General features: G+C 38.1%; 1 protein-coding gene across 3 annotated transcripts in view; it reads right to left on the minus strand.

The window, feature by feature from the left end:
• The window catches only part of TRIM66 (tripartite motif containing 66), a 64703-nt gene that overhangs the window by 37223 nt on the left and 11500 nt on the right, over window positions 1-15980 (minus strand). For all 3 annotated transcript variants that reach the window (XM_064452666.1, XM_064452665.1, XM_064452667.1), the window contains exons 3-4: window positions 10594-10697; window positions 6068-6215 (exon numbers count right to left, since the gene is read on the minus strand). In XM_064452666.1, the coding sequence (XP_064308736.1) occupies window positions 6068-6215; window positions 10594-10697 (252 nt within the window). The remainder of the gene's footprint in view (window positions 1-6067; window positions 6216-10593; window positions 10698-15980) is intronic.

The following is a 15980-nucleotide window of genomic DNA, read 5'->3' on the forward strand; positions in this document are numbered from 1 at the left end:
AATGGGAGCGTTGCTCCTGTACAATCTATTCTTGCCTTCTTTCCTGGATATGGTAGAATTGTTTTAGAATGAAGGAACATTGTCAACAAAAAAAAATAATAAAAAAAACCCTTCCACTGAAGTTAGACATCCACATTAATAGTTAAGGCAGGGAGGGGGAAGCTTGTTTCTTGGGTCCCAAAAAACGCAGACTCCAGAGCCTTATTTTATTAACCAGGGTAAGGACCACCCATCATTATTACTGGTGAAAAACATCATTTTCTTTGGTTTATTTGGTCAAAAAGCACAAGTGGTGCTAAAGTACAGTGACAGATTTATGCAGGTCAATGTTGAAATCCTCTGTCCACAAAACCATCAACATAATTAGCACAAAGGGACATACACAGTGAGAACAAGAAAAGCACAGGATTGCATCCTCAAAGTATTCCTACAGAGACACTATCCCACTACTCTTTACCAACACATGAGAAATTAAACAAAAAAAAATAATTAGATAATGCTTATTGATACAAACTTTAAAGGAAATAAAAATATTACTTATTTATACATCATTATTTGCTCATATAAAATGAGAAAAATGTTTCAACTTTCCCACACCAAGCCTATCTTACTTATCTAAATATTTATAAAAAACAGCTTGTGGCAGGGACCATGCTCTCATCCGGTAGCAAAATGGAGCCTTTCATAGAATCAAGCCTCTGAAGTAATACAGAGACACACAGTGTACAGCAAGCTATACGAATTCAGTCGCTTTATTTTCAAATAGAAAAATGCACAATATAGATGTAGAAGGCCTAAGAAAATCTGATGGCTGACAAAGAGAATGAAAATATGGAGAAAGCCCATGCCATACTCTAAAGAAAATATGCCCAATTTCCTACTTTTTAGATTGTTGTCTACTCTAAATATTTCTGAGATGGTTGATTTACTTCCTCCAGTTCATTTGGGTTTCCCCTCCACCTTCTTAGTGTAATGTGCAAGAAGATATTTTGTGACATATTAGGCCAAGATTTTTACGTAACAGCATTACTTAGTTTACATTGTTATGAATTATTTCCTACAGTATCATGCTTTACTCTTCAGGAAAGTTTATTGTTTTATATTATCATTGAATCAAATGCTAATAGATAGCATTATTAAAAGAGGAAATTGGATCAGAGGCTTTTTAGCCCACTCCAATATTTGTTTCTGTGAAGGTATAAACTGAACTCACCTCGACAGCAAATTTTTTCTGACTGTACTGGAAATATGTACTTTTTGCATGAAAAGCTGCAGCTGACAATGCAAATAATATGTAACCAAGCAGGTTGTATAACCAGTGTATAACCAAGGTGGATGTCGAAGATCATCTTTTCCTCCCCTATGAGGTCATATATCTTTTAAAAGAAAAATAAAAAGCCCATAATAACTATCTCAATTTTCATGAGTTGGAAAAGCCAAAGCTAAGTGTTCAGCACCTGCAGAGCATGCAAGCTGTTTTTCTGAAAACAGGATCAAATTGTCCATATTAAACTCCAACTTATAAGGAGGTGTGGTCTATAAGGTCCAAGTATAACGAGGCCTACTCATAATCTTATATAATGATTTCTCCATTTTTCTCTCCCTGAAGGCTTTTTTAGCATTTGGGTGATTATAATCATCCCAGAGAAATCAGTGGGGTTTCTAGTACTGTATCAGATTTAAGAGACAAGCAGATTTCAAATGCAAACTAAGGATAAAAATCACTGTTATCTAATTACAACACAGACCCACAGCCTCTGCCACTATTAATTCTCTGATTCAGTTGACATATCAGTGAGAACTGTCACTGAGACATGGTATTCTCAACCTACTTTATACTCAGCTCAGAGCTACACTCTTCAGTTTTAAAATAAGTTGAATTCTTACAAATCAGACACTAAACAAGAGCACAAGCCTGTTTTTTTCTAGGAGCAGACATCTTAACCACAACTATCCATGTTAGCTGCTTGAAGAGAACCTCACTTGAAGAACAGGAAAAGTTCACTTGCCCTAAATTCTGAATTAACATGATTTGAGTCACCATTTTCTACAGCCTGTATTTTCTTTATCTCAGGTGAATCTCTTGAATGATTAACAGAAAGTTTTAAATCTGTTCCTCTGACCAGCTAATGCCCACTTTGGAAAAGCAACCTCATCTTGGCTAATAGAGTCCTCGTTCAACTTGCATAATCTGCAATGACTCCAACTTTAATTTGGTAGGTTCATACTCAACCTCAAGACACTGAAAGAAAAGGATAGCATAGCAAAGAGAAAATTATTCCATTTGTGCACTAGCCTATAAATAGTTAGTATGTCAGTACCAGGTGATTTACTTCTAACATAGTTTTGGCAAAAGGGTTGTTTCTACTCAATTGCAAAGCACAGATTTCCACTTAACAAGGAAAGAGTCTGTACTAATACTGAATATCCTTTTGAGAAAGTTGGGACTTGAGGAGCAAGGGGTTCTGGTTTTATGACTTTAAGCAGTATAAGAGCTCTGCAGAACTTTGAACTTAATAAAGTTCACTTATTCCTAGTGCTAATGCAGACCCCTCCAGTGAAAGATTTGTTCTTCAGAGATTATTCCTCCAAGACTGCCGCTTAAACTGTCATAGAGCTTTGGCTCATGTTCTAAGCACCTAGTTCTCCAGTGCTCAGCAAATTCATTCCAGAAGCAGATTTCAACATTTTCACATCTTGTGGTCACAGAACCAGGAAGTTTTTGGTGGTTTTTGGGGGTTGATTTTATTTTGGTTTTTTTAACTGTCAGAAAAAAATCAGTGTCTGTGAAAACCTGCAAGTAGTGCAGTTTAACCCATCTGTGAACCACATCTTAGCATCTCTTCATATTCATAATGAGCAGTAATAGTCTGGCACTCACAAGAGAACTGGAATTTTTGATAGTACCTCTAGAAGTAGTTCAGCTAACAAGAATACTCTGGAGCAACCATACAATATATAAATGTTGGTGGGAACTTTGGGCAGGGGAGGGAATCAAAATGATGTCCAGTCTGTGCCATTTATCTGCTTTCGTGCTGAGAAAATAAGATCTGTTTTTCAATGAAGGAGTTCAGTAACCGTTTTTAGCTGAACAACTGTGACACAGACCACTCTCGTAACTTCCCATTCCAGTTCTCAGTAAGCATCTAACTAGCACACATACACACCCCAAGCTACCAGATGTTAGAGAGTGCTATGGAGGGCAATAAAACAAATTTGTTTCCAAACAAGAATGGAGCCATTTCCAATACCAAGAAGCCCTCACAGGGAATCCCCTACCAGCAGCATTCATTCTGTGGGCCTTTACTTCAGACTCACAAAGGATGCGCAGTAGGAAAAAGAAATCAGGCTATTTTAAAATTGTTTTCTTCTTATACAATATGGTGTTTTTCTGTCCCAGCCTAGTCCTGCTCCTTCCCACATGCTTAACTTTTAAGTACAGATTTGGATGAAGGGTAAAGTTCTCAAAAATCACATTAATTTGGCACACTGGTCTACAGCATGACCTCAGGAGTCACCAGGCTGAGGGTGCTGCCTAGCAGCCAGCTCAGCCGTTCAGCTGCATGAGCTGGGTCTCACCCAGCAGGCAGCCAATGGCCCAGGAAGGAAGCAAGAGGATGTGCAAAGTGGAGGAGAAACTGTGACAGAGCTGCAGGTTCTGCGTGGCAGGGGGTGATCAGATGTGTTACATGGACCACAGGTATCATGAAGGAAGAAAGAGAAAGAAAGGTTTCCCAGGGAAGCCAGGCTCCTTCAGTTCTGCCACTCAAGGAAGAAATTGTTTACCAAAATGAACAAGAATAGGCAGGATTCAATGTGTTTAGTGGTTTTTTTTTTCCCTACTTCATTTCAGACACAGGGAATCTTACAGTTTTCAGATAACAGAAGAAAGTTTGGCCCTTGTAAAGCAAACAGCAAAAGTTAGAACAGTTTAAAGGTGCAAGGTCAATGGGACAAAGAGTCTCTTAACCACACCTTGAATATTGTGTTCAGTTTTGGACCCCTCACTACAAGAGGGACAGTGAGTTGCTGGAGTGTGTCCAGAGAAGAGCACAGAAGAGCAACGATCTGGAGAGCAGGTTTTATGAGGAGAAGCTGTGGGAACTGGGGTTGTTTCGTCTAGAGAAGAGGAGGCTGAGGGGAGACCTTATCACTCTCTACAACTACCTGAAAGGAGGTCATACTGAGGTAGGTGTTGGTCCTTCTCCCAAGTTACTAGCGATAGGACTAGAGGAAATGTCTTCAAGCTGCATCAGGGGAGGTTTAGACTGGATATTAGGGAAAATTTCTTCACTGAAAGAGTGGTCAGGAACTGGAACAGGCTGCCCAGAGAGGTGGTGGGTCACCATCCCTGGAGGTATTTAAAAGACATGTAGACACGGCACTTCAGGGTATGGTTTAGGAGACATGGTAGTGTTGGGTTGATGGTTGGACAATCCTAGAGATCTTTTGCAACCTTAATGATTCTATGATTAATGGTTACAAGGGCCTACAAAGAAGGTGGCTGCTGTTTAGAAGCATCATACACAGACTGAAGGTGGCTATTGAATCTGAACAGAGAGGATGCTTTACTTCCAGAAAAGAAAGGGAAAAAAAAAATATCAGCCTGGGTTGCAGGATATCCTAGCATTTGCTTTCTTTGAAATATCCTATGGGGATATCTATGTCCTAAATAAATAACATATACATAAAATAATTTAAAAAGCACAGATTATATCTCCAATAATTTTTAGATTAACTAGCCTATATATACACTACCAACCTCCTTGTTCATATATTTTCAGCACACAGAATTTGGGACTCAAAAAATAAGAAATCATTTTAGTTTTTATGTTTGCATTTTTTTGTTTATACAGCACCCACAAAACCACAACTAAGCCACAGGTATATTTTCTTATCATTATATGTCAATAATATGAGCTGGTAATTTTATTCTAAGTGAAATGAAATTATAAACAGTTGGAGCCTCAAAACCACAGTCCTTATCTTGCTGTGAACTCAAGAAGAAAAACATATTGTCCATACAATCAGGGCATTTGAGGGAGGACTGAGGGGACTTCAGTTTATATTATTCTCTAGAAAAGACCCAGAAAACGTTTAAACGTCATCTGTGCTTTTTAATTATTGCTATTCTTACACACTTTTTTTTTTGTTTACACTCTATTTGGCAACAGTGTATCATGTCTCAAGCGCCTCAAACTCTGATATGAGCACCCAGGACTTAAAAGAATTCCATGGCAAGCATAAAGTATAGGCTTCTACAAGCAAAATCCTAAAGCCAAAAAAAACCCCAAAGAAGTACAATTAGTGGGCTACACATATGTTTATTCCATGTTCTGTCCTTCATCTTCCTTGTGAAGATGAATAACAGTGCATTACAAACTCTATAGCCCAAATAACTGTATAAAATAATAATTATTATTATTTGTATAAAATTGCAAAACTCTTATTTTAGGTTACAAATTGCTTATGTAAGTTTAGGTTAGCACAGTCCTCAGCAGATGTCTGACATATAAGTAAAGAAAATAACGAGCAGTAATAGGAGATGACAATCCTTTCTCATCACTGTATAGGGATGAGACATATTTGCCAGTGGGCTTCATTTGTGCTTGCCTATGGCAATATAGTGGTCATACTCAGGAACCACATGTTTCACTCCAGTGGCTTTCCCTGCCACACCTTGTCCATAAGCACAGGAATTGCTTTATGGTAGTTTCCCCAAAGGAAATTACCCAAGAGAGGACAGAAATACTGAAAGGGCAAGGCCTGTTGCTGCTGTAGCCTACCAAACCCTAGTCCATCACTCTGTAGAACTGAAAAAGCATATGGAAAATACAGTCTCTGTGAAACACAAGTATCCAAAATTTTTAAAATACTGTTAAATGCTGATTGTGGCAATGGCCCTGAAGTTATAGAAGAGTCACATAATCTCTCATTGGCACATACCTATCCTTCCAAGTCACACACACAGAGCATGGTGTCTGTGGCACAGAGCCTGCAACTGCTCCTTTTTCAACTGAATAAATTAATTGAGAAGAAACAGAATTTCAAAGTGCATTTTTAGTACCTGTGCAGCCCTTCAGGGATGCAGACAGGAAGCGGTCTCCAGTTTCCTTGCCATGTCTGTGTTCCTCTGTGCATGAGCTGCACAACCACTTATTGCAGCTTGTACAGAGACTGTGAGCAGATCTCTTCTCTTCACATATGGAGCAGCTCTAAGAACAAAAAGTGCAATTACATACATGCATAAAAAATTAGCCACACAGACTGTTATCTTTAATAGACTATGATTCAGATTGGTAAGCTTAATATTTTTCTTCCTCAGACTAATGCAATTCAAGTGATTTTAAGAGCCTGGTTATTGTTGTAAAGGGGAACATAATAAAATTAAGATCTGAAGGTCTTAAATCAAATTAGTTGTCTTTATGTGTTCTAGCACAATCAAGCATAATTATGACATGATACAAAAAATATTGTGCAAAATTCTAGGGTCCATATTACATGTGAAGTCAGAAGAAATAATCATAATGACCTGCTTCTTGTAAACTGAAAAGCCATGAAACTATGAAATAAGACTTGTGATTTCAGGTAAGGAGGGTTAGGTTAAAAGTTACTTTTGAAAATGAGTGGTGTGCTTTGTAATCCATTTCTGTTACTGTTGTACTACTTACTAATGGCTTTAACACAACAAATGAGAGTACACCTTTCTTTTATATCTAGATGGATAGAGACAGATGTTTTCTACCTCACAAAAGATAGTCTAGGTTGTCGAGTAAATATGTGAAATGTTAAAAAGAGTAAAACAGTCTGTCAAAAAGTTTTTTAATCTAACTACCATTTCCTTTCTAATCGCATTATGCAGAACCATTTTACCATATCGTTTCAGTGTCATTCTTTAATTTCTGGCCATTGCTAAATATTTATTAACAAACTAAAAAAATCTATAGGCTAGAATCCACTTCTGCTTTCGTGTATATGAATGTAAATTGGAGCTACTTCAGCAGAGTTAATCTAAATCTACATTGCGTTATTTAAAATTAGAGCTTACTCTATTTGCTTTAGCATTGTATGAACCACTCTGATACAGTGTTAACTGTCAGAAAAAATACATTAAAAACATGCCAATGGTAATGCAATTTAGAAAACAATAGGGGACACCCACACACTATTAATGAAAAACTTGATTCCTATTCTCTAAAGAGGTGACCAGAAGTGAGCTCAATTTATATACTGATATCACATGTGGTGAACTGGAAACATAAGACACAGGAACATGAGAAGAACTAGAAACTTTAATTAACTATCATCTCTATTGATTCAACAATTTAGGAAATGCCCTTTGTTATATAGGCCATGCTGCCTGGAGATGCCACTGAGGGGGAAATGAATAAAAGAGCATGTAAATTAAGTGAGTAATTTGATCTTTGGTATCCCAAATGAACTCAAGAGTTATTTCAAGATAGCTATAATGATACTTCTTTTAAAAAGGATTTGCACTAGGCATAAAATACCCTGTTTGAAAACTCCTAGTATTAATGGTTTTGACTTACAATAGCCACAAATAGGTACTAATGGGCAGAGCGAACATAGTGAAGTAATTTTACCATAATGGTGGACTTGCCACCAGTTTATCAAACTCAAACATTTCCTGCAGGGTTACAATATATCTACTGTACTTCTGCATAGTCCCTGAATATTGCTGCTACTCAGGGCTACTCAAGCAACTAATAATAGATCGTGAAATTACTTTCTGTGATGTCCTTTCTGTTGGGCATCAGCTTATCTTCAATTCAGTTCAGTTACGAATGCATCCCAACTATTCTGATGGGAAACATGAAGAGAAGGATATAGCAGCATGTGCTCAGCACATAAGCCCTGATGCAAGCCCTGGTGAATTTAATAGAAGAGTTTCTCTTTGCAGTATCTTGGGGAATAGAAAGCCTGAAAGGAAACCAATCACAGTTCTCTGCTGGTCATCATGGCATTAAGCGGAACATCTATATACACCTAAATTCTGAGATGCAAGTGAGTCAAGTTCTGATTCACTTCTGCACAAGAAGAAAAAATTTTGTTCTCCTGAAATTATTTTACCATTTCCTTCAGTGGGGCTGGAATTTCACTCATTGTCAAGGGTTTCTAAGTATTCCCAATCTTTTCAAAGACATTGGGCAATTCTTGACAATAGGATAACAAAGCAAAGTTTTAAATGTGTTTTACTGTCTAAGCAGGGAAGTATTTGTGTAATCCATTCTGCCAGTTTAGCTATTTGCTTATCAACAATGTTTTCCAAAAGGTACAGGTAATAATTTAAACCAAAAAACCTAATATAGCTTATAGACCCAAAATGCAAGGGTATTTATTCTGGGAAGCAAAGCTTTTTATATAACAAGAAGTATCTAATTTAAAATATAACCATGAAGGTTATATTAGGGAACAGGACAAAAGTTGGAGGATGCTCTGCCCTCTCTGTGATAACCAAAACTGCTTCATCACAGCTTTACCTATAACTGTCCATCTGTCAGTGTGACTAGAACTTACATTGACACTGTACTGTGTTAACATTACTTTTAAGTTGCAGAGTGTTCCCAGAGTTACATTATTTATGATGCAAAAATGGGCTTTTGGGCAAGATATTCTGCATTGCATATTTTTGAAACTCCTGCTGCTGGTATATAGCACATTCTATCATTTATGCTTCACTATCTCACACACTAAGAAACATCTTGCTTCCAAACACATTGTTACAAGCTCTGACAGATTCCTGTTTGAACATATTAGGTAAATTAAGAAAATAATGGCAGCTGAGCTGTGTCTCAGTTAGATACGCTGGTGCTTCTTCCTTTGATATCACTGATGGTAAAACTATGGCTTTAGTTTGGGCAGTGTGGGGGTGGTTAAAAAAAAGTAAGCAAGCTTCACTGCTACATGGCTTGACTGTTAATAAAAAGGAAGTAACCAAAAACTATGAGGAAGGTTTGCAAGTCCCTCTAGGGTACTCCTATGCTCCAGTGAGAAATCTGCTTTACTGAACTTCTCTTAGGAGTCCTAAGGGATTACAGAGAAGAAAAACCTTCTTTCAAAGAAGGTTTGAAAAAATAATCTAGTGCTTTTGAAGACATTAGATATTCCCATTTGATTTCCTTTCTACATAAATTCTTATTGAAAGGTACATGATATGAGTCATGGTAATTAAGAAATCCCAGTATAATAAGTGCATTCTAAACATTCAGCAATATCTTATGCATTTGCTTCTACTCTTTGAAGAGTGCATGTGAATAGACCTCTTCCTGGTTTAGATAAAGTTTTGTTTCCCTCTTCAAGTATCTTATACCAGAAGATGCAAACACACTTTGCTTGCATTCTTTTTTTTAATTTCCCCAGAAGACTCCATGGATTAGGTTACACGTTCTTTTCTTTTTAACAATGGAGGAAATGAAACACAGAAGCGACTGACAGGGAAGAAGTACATCCCCTCTACACTTTTTTGCAATGTTGTCACTGGGCAGGTCACTTGCTCAAGTTCAAGCGGTCTCAAGCTTTCTGCATGGGCCAGAACTGACCAACAAATTGTTGCTGACCCAACAGGAGTTAAGAGGAGTGGAAAGATACATCCTCTGTCCTACATGTTGGAAAAGTGTTCCCCTCCACCCAAAGTCCCTGAAACTGAATATGCAGTGTGGCTATCCAGTTTACTTAGGAATCAAAAGTGCAAAAGAGCCAGACTAAGGTCCATGAGCTGGTCCAGAAGGTGAAGTCCAGTATCCTGGCTTCTTTGTTACTCTTCCCTTGCTTTGGATCCCACTTTGGATAAAGCAGTCAGCAGATTACAGAATAGTTTTGATAAGTGTGCACCTGTTTTAACTCCCAGCTACAGGTAATACTACCACATTCTGAAATCAGTCTTATTCATGCAAATAGTAGAATACTGTTTTGCAACACAGGGGCCATAAATGCACACCTTTCTCTGCTCCTCCTCATGACACAAAGTAGTAACAACTAAAAAATGGCAAGAATAGTTCTGCCTGTTAACTGTGTATTTAACAGAAGTGACACCCATCTATGTGCAGTGTCAATTACAAGGCCAAGGTAGTAATCCTATGCCTTCCAATTACCCTTTGCATCCATTCCCCAATGGGAAACTGAAATATGATGTGACCATTTTATCATTAAAACAGATAAAAAGAAAATTATAATTGCCTGCAGGATCTAATGGGTAATACTGGTGTAACCACTCAGCCAATAGTCTGCTTCTGTTTACTTTGTGTTGAGAGCAGAAAGGGGACAATGAGGGATCCAAGAGATTCAGTATCTTCCTAATATATTGTCACAGATCCAGCCCTACACCACTAGTAACATTATTTTTTTAAGCAACTATATTTTAAGTATATAGAATCAAACTCATTCTTCAAATAGTTAAAAAAGTACTCTGAAGGCAGTAAGTCCATCTCCAGGAGTGAAGTCATTGCAGCGCTGCATAAGCAAACCATAAGACAGTCTGTTGTTCAATACAGGGTTTGTTCTGTTTTCAAAGAGCGTTCAGCTGGTAGTGTTTCAACAACTCACAAGCCACCCAAGTTAGTGGTTTTCACTTACCTTTGCCATAGCTGAATTACTAGTGGGAAAGTCCTTGAGTAAGAAATTTTCAACTACGTCCCTTGCAAAGCAGGTCTGTTTGCACACAGGGCAGGAAAGGATACCTGCATTTTTAAAAAAAAAAAACAAAACCACCACAAATAAAACAACGCACACCAGCCATGTGAACCAGGAAATTATGTAAACCACATTTCAGTATTGCTGGCTTTTCTACATCACACGGACACACTTAGTTCCAGGAAACCAAGGCATTCTTCAAATCCCTAGAAATATGCTATAATTGTGTTTACTTCTTTCAGTATTTATCAATGATACCTGCATGTCCAAATTCCCATGAATCATTAGGGCTTACAGGTTTGATAAAAACTAAGATGCACTTTAAACCAAATTCCCTTGTTACAAATCTACATGTGCTTTCTAATACTTGACACAGTTCTTCTAGACCAGCTTTACCTTACCAGAGGTATAGCAAAGCATAAAACATACAGTGCTTAATACTAGCTTTACAGTGCAGCATGCTATCCAAGTGAAGTGAAAGAGGAGTAACATGCTGTTAGCAGAAGTACCAAGTCAGAATAAAGGTAAAGGATAAAAAAAAGTTTCATAAGTAAAAGTCAGAATTGCAAACCATCTATTACAACAAATCCACAGGCGGCAAAATGTGATCACCCCCAAAGCAAAGCAAGCAGTGTGAGCAGCAAAACTGGTTTCTCCTTCATTAGCTACTGAACGCAGCTGGGATAAATCTTACTGTTTGCCTGAGCTGAGAACTAACAGTTGAAGGAGGTGTCCATAACTGCATACCTGCATTCTTGCACCTCTGCTATTTCATTCCTAGACTTCTTGGGCTAAGACTTGTGTTTTTCTATAAGGTCTTGTGCTTTTTTTAAAGTTTTTTTGAAAAAGAGTATGCATCTTTCTCACCACATTTCTGTAAACTACTGTAGCTGTGAATCCAGTTCTTTAGAGATGGTGGTAGTGCGTCAGTCTATTTTTAACTTATCAAGTCCTTCTTTATCTAGTTTTTTCCATTCTATGAACAGAATTTCAGCGCTATGCTCACCTTGCCAAGTGATCTGTTTATGATAACTAACAGCAGTATTTTCCACACCTAAATGATGCAAACTCACTTACAGCACGATTTTAAAAGCAAGATCAATGATAACTTTCTACTGGAATGACAACGTCCAATGTGCTCTTTTCCTTAACTAAAATTATTTTTTAGTAAGGATAGTGTCCTGTAGATTAATTACATCTTAGGATGTCTATTAGTCTTTGCATTAGACAGTTATCAGAGACACTCATGTTTTCCAGGTGCGTAGTATTACCTGCCCTCAGGACACGGCTCCTGCAGTCCCTGGCCAGGTGCACAATTCTAACCTTGAGTGACTCCCGCTTTCAGAACTGGGCTACTGTTATTTTAACAGCAACAATTTACATTGATACAGAAACACAAACCCCAAACCCCTCCCACATTACCACTTCTGACAAAAGCACCATGCAGTCAGATGTCTGAATACATTCACTCTCATTCATAAATGTTTTGAAGACACTTTGAGTTCCGTTACATCTCCTTTGAAGAGGACATCTTACTCAGAACTGTTTTAATGAGATTTAGGTCTTTTTAGCCCAAATCTTGTTATAAAAGCAAAAGTACATTGTTCACTATTTTCCAAGGTTGCATTTACAACAGAATTGTGATTTGGGGGCCCAGGTGGCAGGCTATGGTCTACCTCACACTTGTTTAACTGTGCCTTTCATACAACACTGAGTATTCATGTAGATGTGAGAAGGAACAGGCAGTATCCACAGGTGCCTGTGCTGCTCTGCTACAAGTCACCCCAGAGAAAAGGACCATGCAAGCAGTTGCCAATGCTTTGCTCATCTTCTGGGCCTTTAACTTGAGTCTTGTTGAAGCGCGTTCTGGTGACAGGAGTTGCAAAGAGGCTAAAAATTAATCTGATAAAGACGCCCGTGATGGCAGAAAGCTGTAGAAGTCTTTTAAACTCTTCCTCTACTCTGCATCCATAATATAGTGACCGCAGCTGAAATAGTATCTTATTTACCTACAGCTTTGTAGCTAATCACCTTCATATGTTACACCCTAGGACAACACAATTAACTTGTTAGCCACACTGAAACCTTCCCATGTTCTCCCAAATTATGGTTTTCTGTGTCTTTTAGATATCAATTAACACCTCAGTTCTCCAAAGAAATGTAAAAACAGTAGGAGCACTGCACTACCTAAGACGTGTTATGCAGACCGTGCCCTCCTACTCCTTGTAAATGGTGCATACTACAAGCACCAGTGAATTGTAGTGCTAATTCCTAGAAGGTGAAACAGTTTTCAAGTTTCCCTGTGAGCACCTTATGAAGCAACACAATTATAACAGCAGGAGAAATAAGAAGTCAGACACATTTTGATTGATAAGCTAAGAAGCAAAATACCTACTTTGCAAGCAGCTTCTCAAATAAGTCTCATGGGACATGCTCCAATTCTCGGTGCAGTTGATAGGAAACCATCTACTGACTTTACAGAGAATCATCTCTAGCCCTTTGAGACCTTGAACCAGTTTCTTGCTCCCATAACAGCATTGCCCAAGCAGTGCCAGTTCTTGATCTGGCTAATACAGAGAGAATACCTCCATACTGAGACTACATAATATGCTGCAAATTGACCAAAGGGGAAATTATCAACAGGTTGCTTTCTGAAGTAAGAAATGCATGACTCTCACAGTTATTCCGTCATCTCCATGCCATATGGGTGAGCACAGAGTCTTAAACAAAAAACTTCTGGGAACAGCTGCTTACTGGGAAACAAAAGCCGTGCTCAGGACTTTGCCATAGCAAGGACAACTTCTGTCCACACACCACATGAGGTAAAAAACTTAATATTGAAGTTACTATTTTATTACATTCGAACATTTTTCAGTTAGTGCAGAATGTTAAATCAAATTATACCAATTGAATGATCTTCAATGGAATGCTCATGGCCTCAGGCGCATTCATGTGAACTTTAAATTCTGCTAATTTGTTACAAAGCAGTGAAATATAAAATGCATTGTAAAAAGAATGCATTAATTTGACAATGGGCAAAACCATCCTTTTTAATGTTTTCAAATGTATTTAAAGAACATTTCAATAATTTTCACCCTAAGAAAACAATACATCATGCATGCACAAAAGCCTCCTTATATGTACTGAAAAATGCAGTGGTATTAAGAAACATGGAACAGTCATGATTTTGAAGGTAGATGACATTATTGCTGATTAATATTAGGGGATATCTAAAAGAGATGCCCTGGGACAATTTTTTCCCCAGGTTTTAGATCCAAGTTATGCTACTGAAATCGGTGTTCCAGAGGTACATGTGGAGTGACTTGCACACACAAAGGTTGGAACCTTATATTAGACTCGCTACCACAGACCATCAAGTACAGCTTTGATTGTATAAACATCAAAGTGTGTCTTAAATATTCAAGTAACTGAATTACAATTATTTCAAATCTAAAACTCTCGAGATGAACAATAGACATGTATAGCTTTCAGCTTAATAAAAAAATCCAAACAAAGAGCATAACAGTTAACAGGAAAAATAATGGGGACACCATGGCCATACTGTATTGGAAATAGTCTCTTACTCATAGAAGGACTCATCAGTACGTACTTTCTCACCTTTCCTGATACTGAATTCTATATTTAAGACTTTATTAAAAACCCAGGAGATGGATTTGCATCTTGCTAAAAGAGGGATTCCCTGAATGTGATAGCTTCAGAGATCATACTTGTTCAGCTAATTGGTCATCTTATTTGATTCCTTTTCCATTTAATGAAAACCTGTGCTCCCTGGAAATGTTCAGCCTGTTTCAATATAAATCTGCCAAAGAATCTAATGACAGCTTGGTAAAATAAATACACTACAGAATGGTTTGTGATGCAATTACCCTGAAATTAATCAAACCTTACATACATATTTACACATAGCCACAAGCAGCCGCTACTTCAACAATACAAAGCAAGTGCACTATGCTGTGCTCGTGCTCAGAGCACAAATCACCAGGAAAGTACAACTTCCTAGAAACCCCTTACCTGTCCTCTGGATAAACAGTCACTTAGAGAGCTACACACAAAGCTACTGTGTCGGGGAGCAGGTGGTTATTAAGCAGAACTGCACACACTGTGCGCTCCCTGGAATTGGCTTTGCCGTACTGCAAACTGAAGTCACTTCACCTTTCACAGACGCTCTGGGGCTGCTCCCCCTTCTTCATCCAGAAGTGCTGATAAATCAGCAGGGCAGAAGGATGTACTGGGCCACTACAAGGTGCATGCAGGTTTTTTCTCTTGCCTGCTTTCTTGCCCTTGCCTCTCAGATTCATTCAGGCCTCTGTTACCTTGCCTTGGTTGTATTTTTCCTGAAGTGGTGCAATAAAAATCTTGTAGTGAAAATGAATAGCAGCATCCTACTTCCCTTCTTGCCTGGGTCTTCGTTCAGTCCTCAGAGTAACCTGGAGCAAGTGTGCAGAAGGAAAGAGACGAGCTTTTCTAGATCCAGGTAGCAGCAGGTCTTACAACACCATTCACTCCCATCGTACATTTTACAGACCATTCCCTAAATATTTTTCTTGCCTTCCTACCTTACCACTGCCTCTAAAGAACATTGTTAATTTGTTTTAAGAACCTGTACTTTGCAGACAGCTCATTTAAATATATCCGTATTACAGCACTGTGGGTGAAGGGAAGAGTAGTGAGAAGCCCTAGAGACTCACTGTTTATACATATGAGAATGATGCAATTTCTGGATCTAAATAGCAATTCAATATGCAATTACAGGACTCAAACAACAGTTTACATATTAAGAGATTCAGAGCCAAATTCAGGTACTGTGCAACTGTGATGCCCAAATGAAGTCCTTTATTGTTATCAAAACCTCTAGAAGTAGAAAAAAGCTAAGAGAGTTGTTGACAAGCTCTATTTTTGTATGGAAATTATACCAGTAGGAAGGCAGCAGGAACATTTGCATAAATTATTTTTTAGAAGTTCATTATCTCCTGCTGTTTATCGTTCTAAATCATTATTTATGACATCACATTTCACTGCTAAAGGGATGACCATGAATTTAGGAAAGCTAGCAAGGATCCTAATGTTGGATTTAAGCCCCATTTCATTGTGATATGCAGAATAAAACCCTACTTCAGAATTATATGCAGGATAAACCACTTATAAGCTATTCTCCATGTATTGAGTTATCAGCTAGTACTGAACAATCACTGAAGACCACATCATATTGAACAGAATTCTACAAAGCTTCACCACGTGAGGGATGTGGAGGAATAGTCCTACACCCACATCCTCCCAGGGTTCCACCACTCCTTTAACTACCATCCATA

This window comes from Phalacrocorax carbo, chromosome 5 (genome assembly GCF_963921805.1).
Source record: "Phalacrocorax carbo chromosome 5, bPhaCar2.1, whole genome shotgun sequence".
NCBI classification, from domain to species: Eukaryota; Metazoa; Chordata; class Aves; order Suliformes; family Phalacrocoracidae; genus Phalacrocorax; species Phalacrocorax carbo.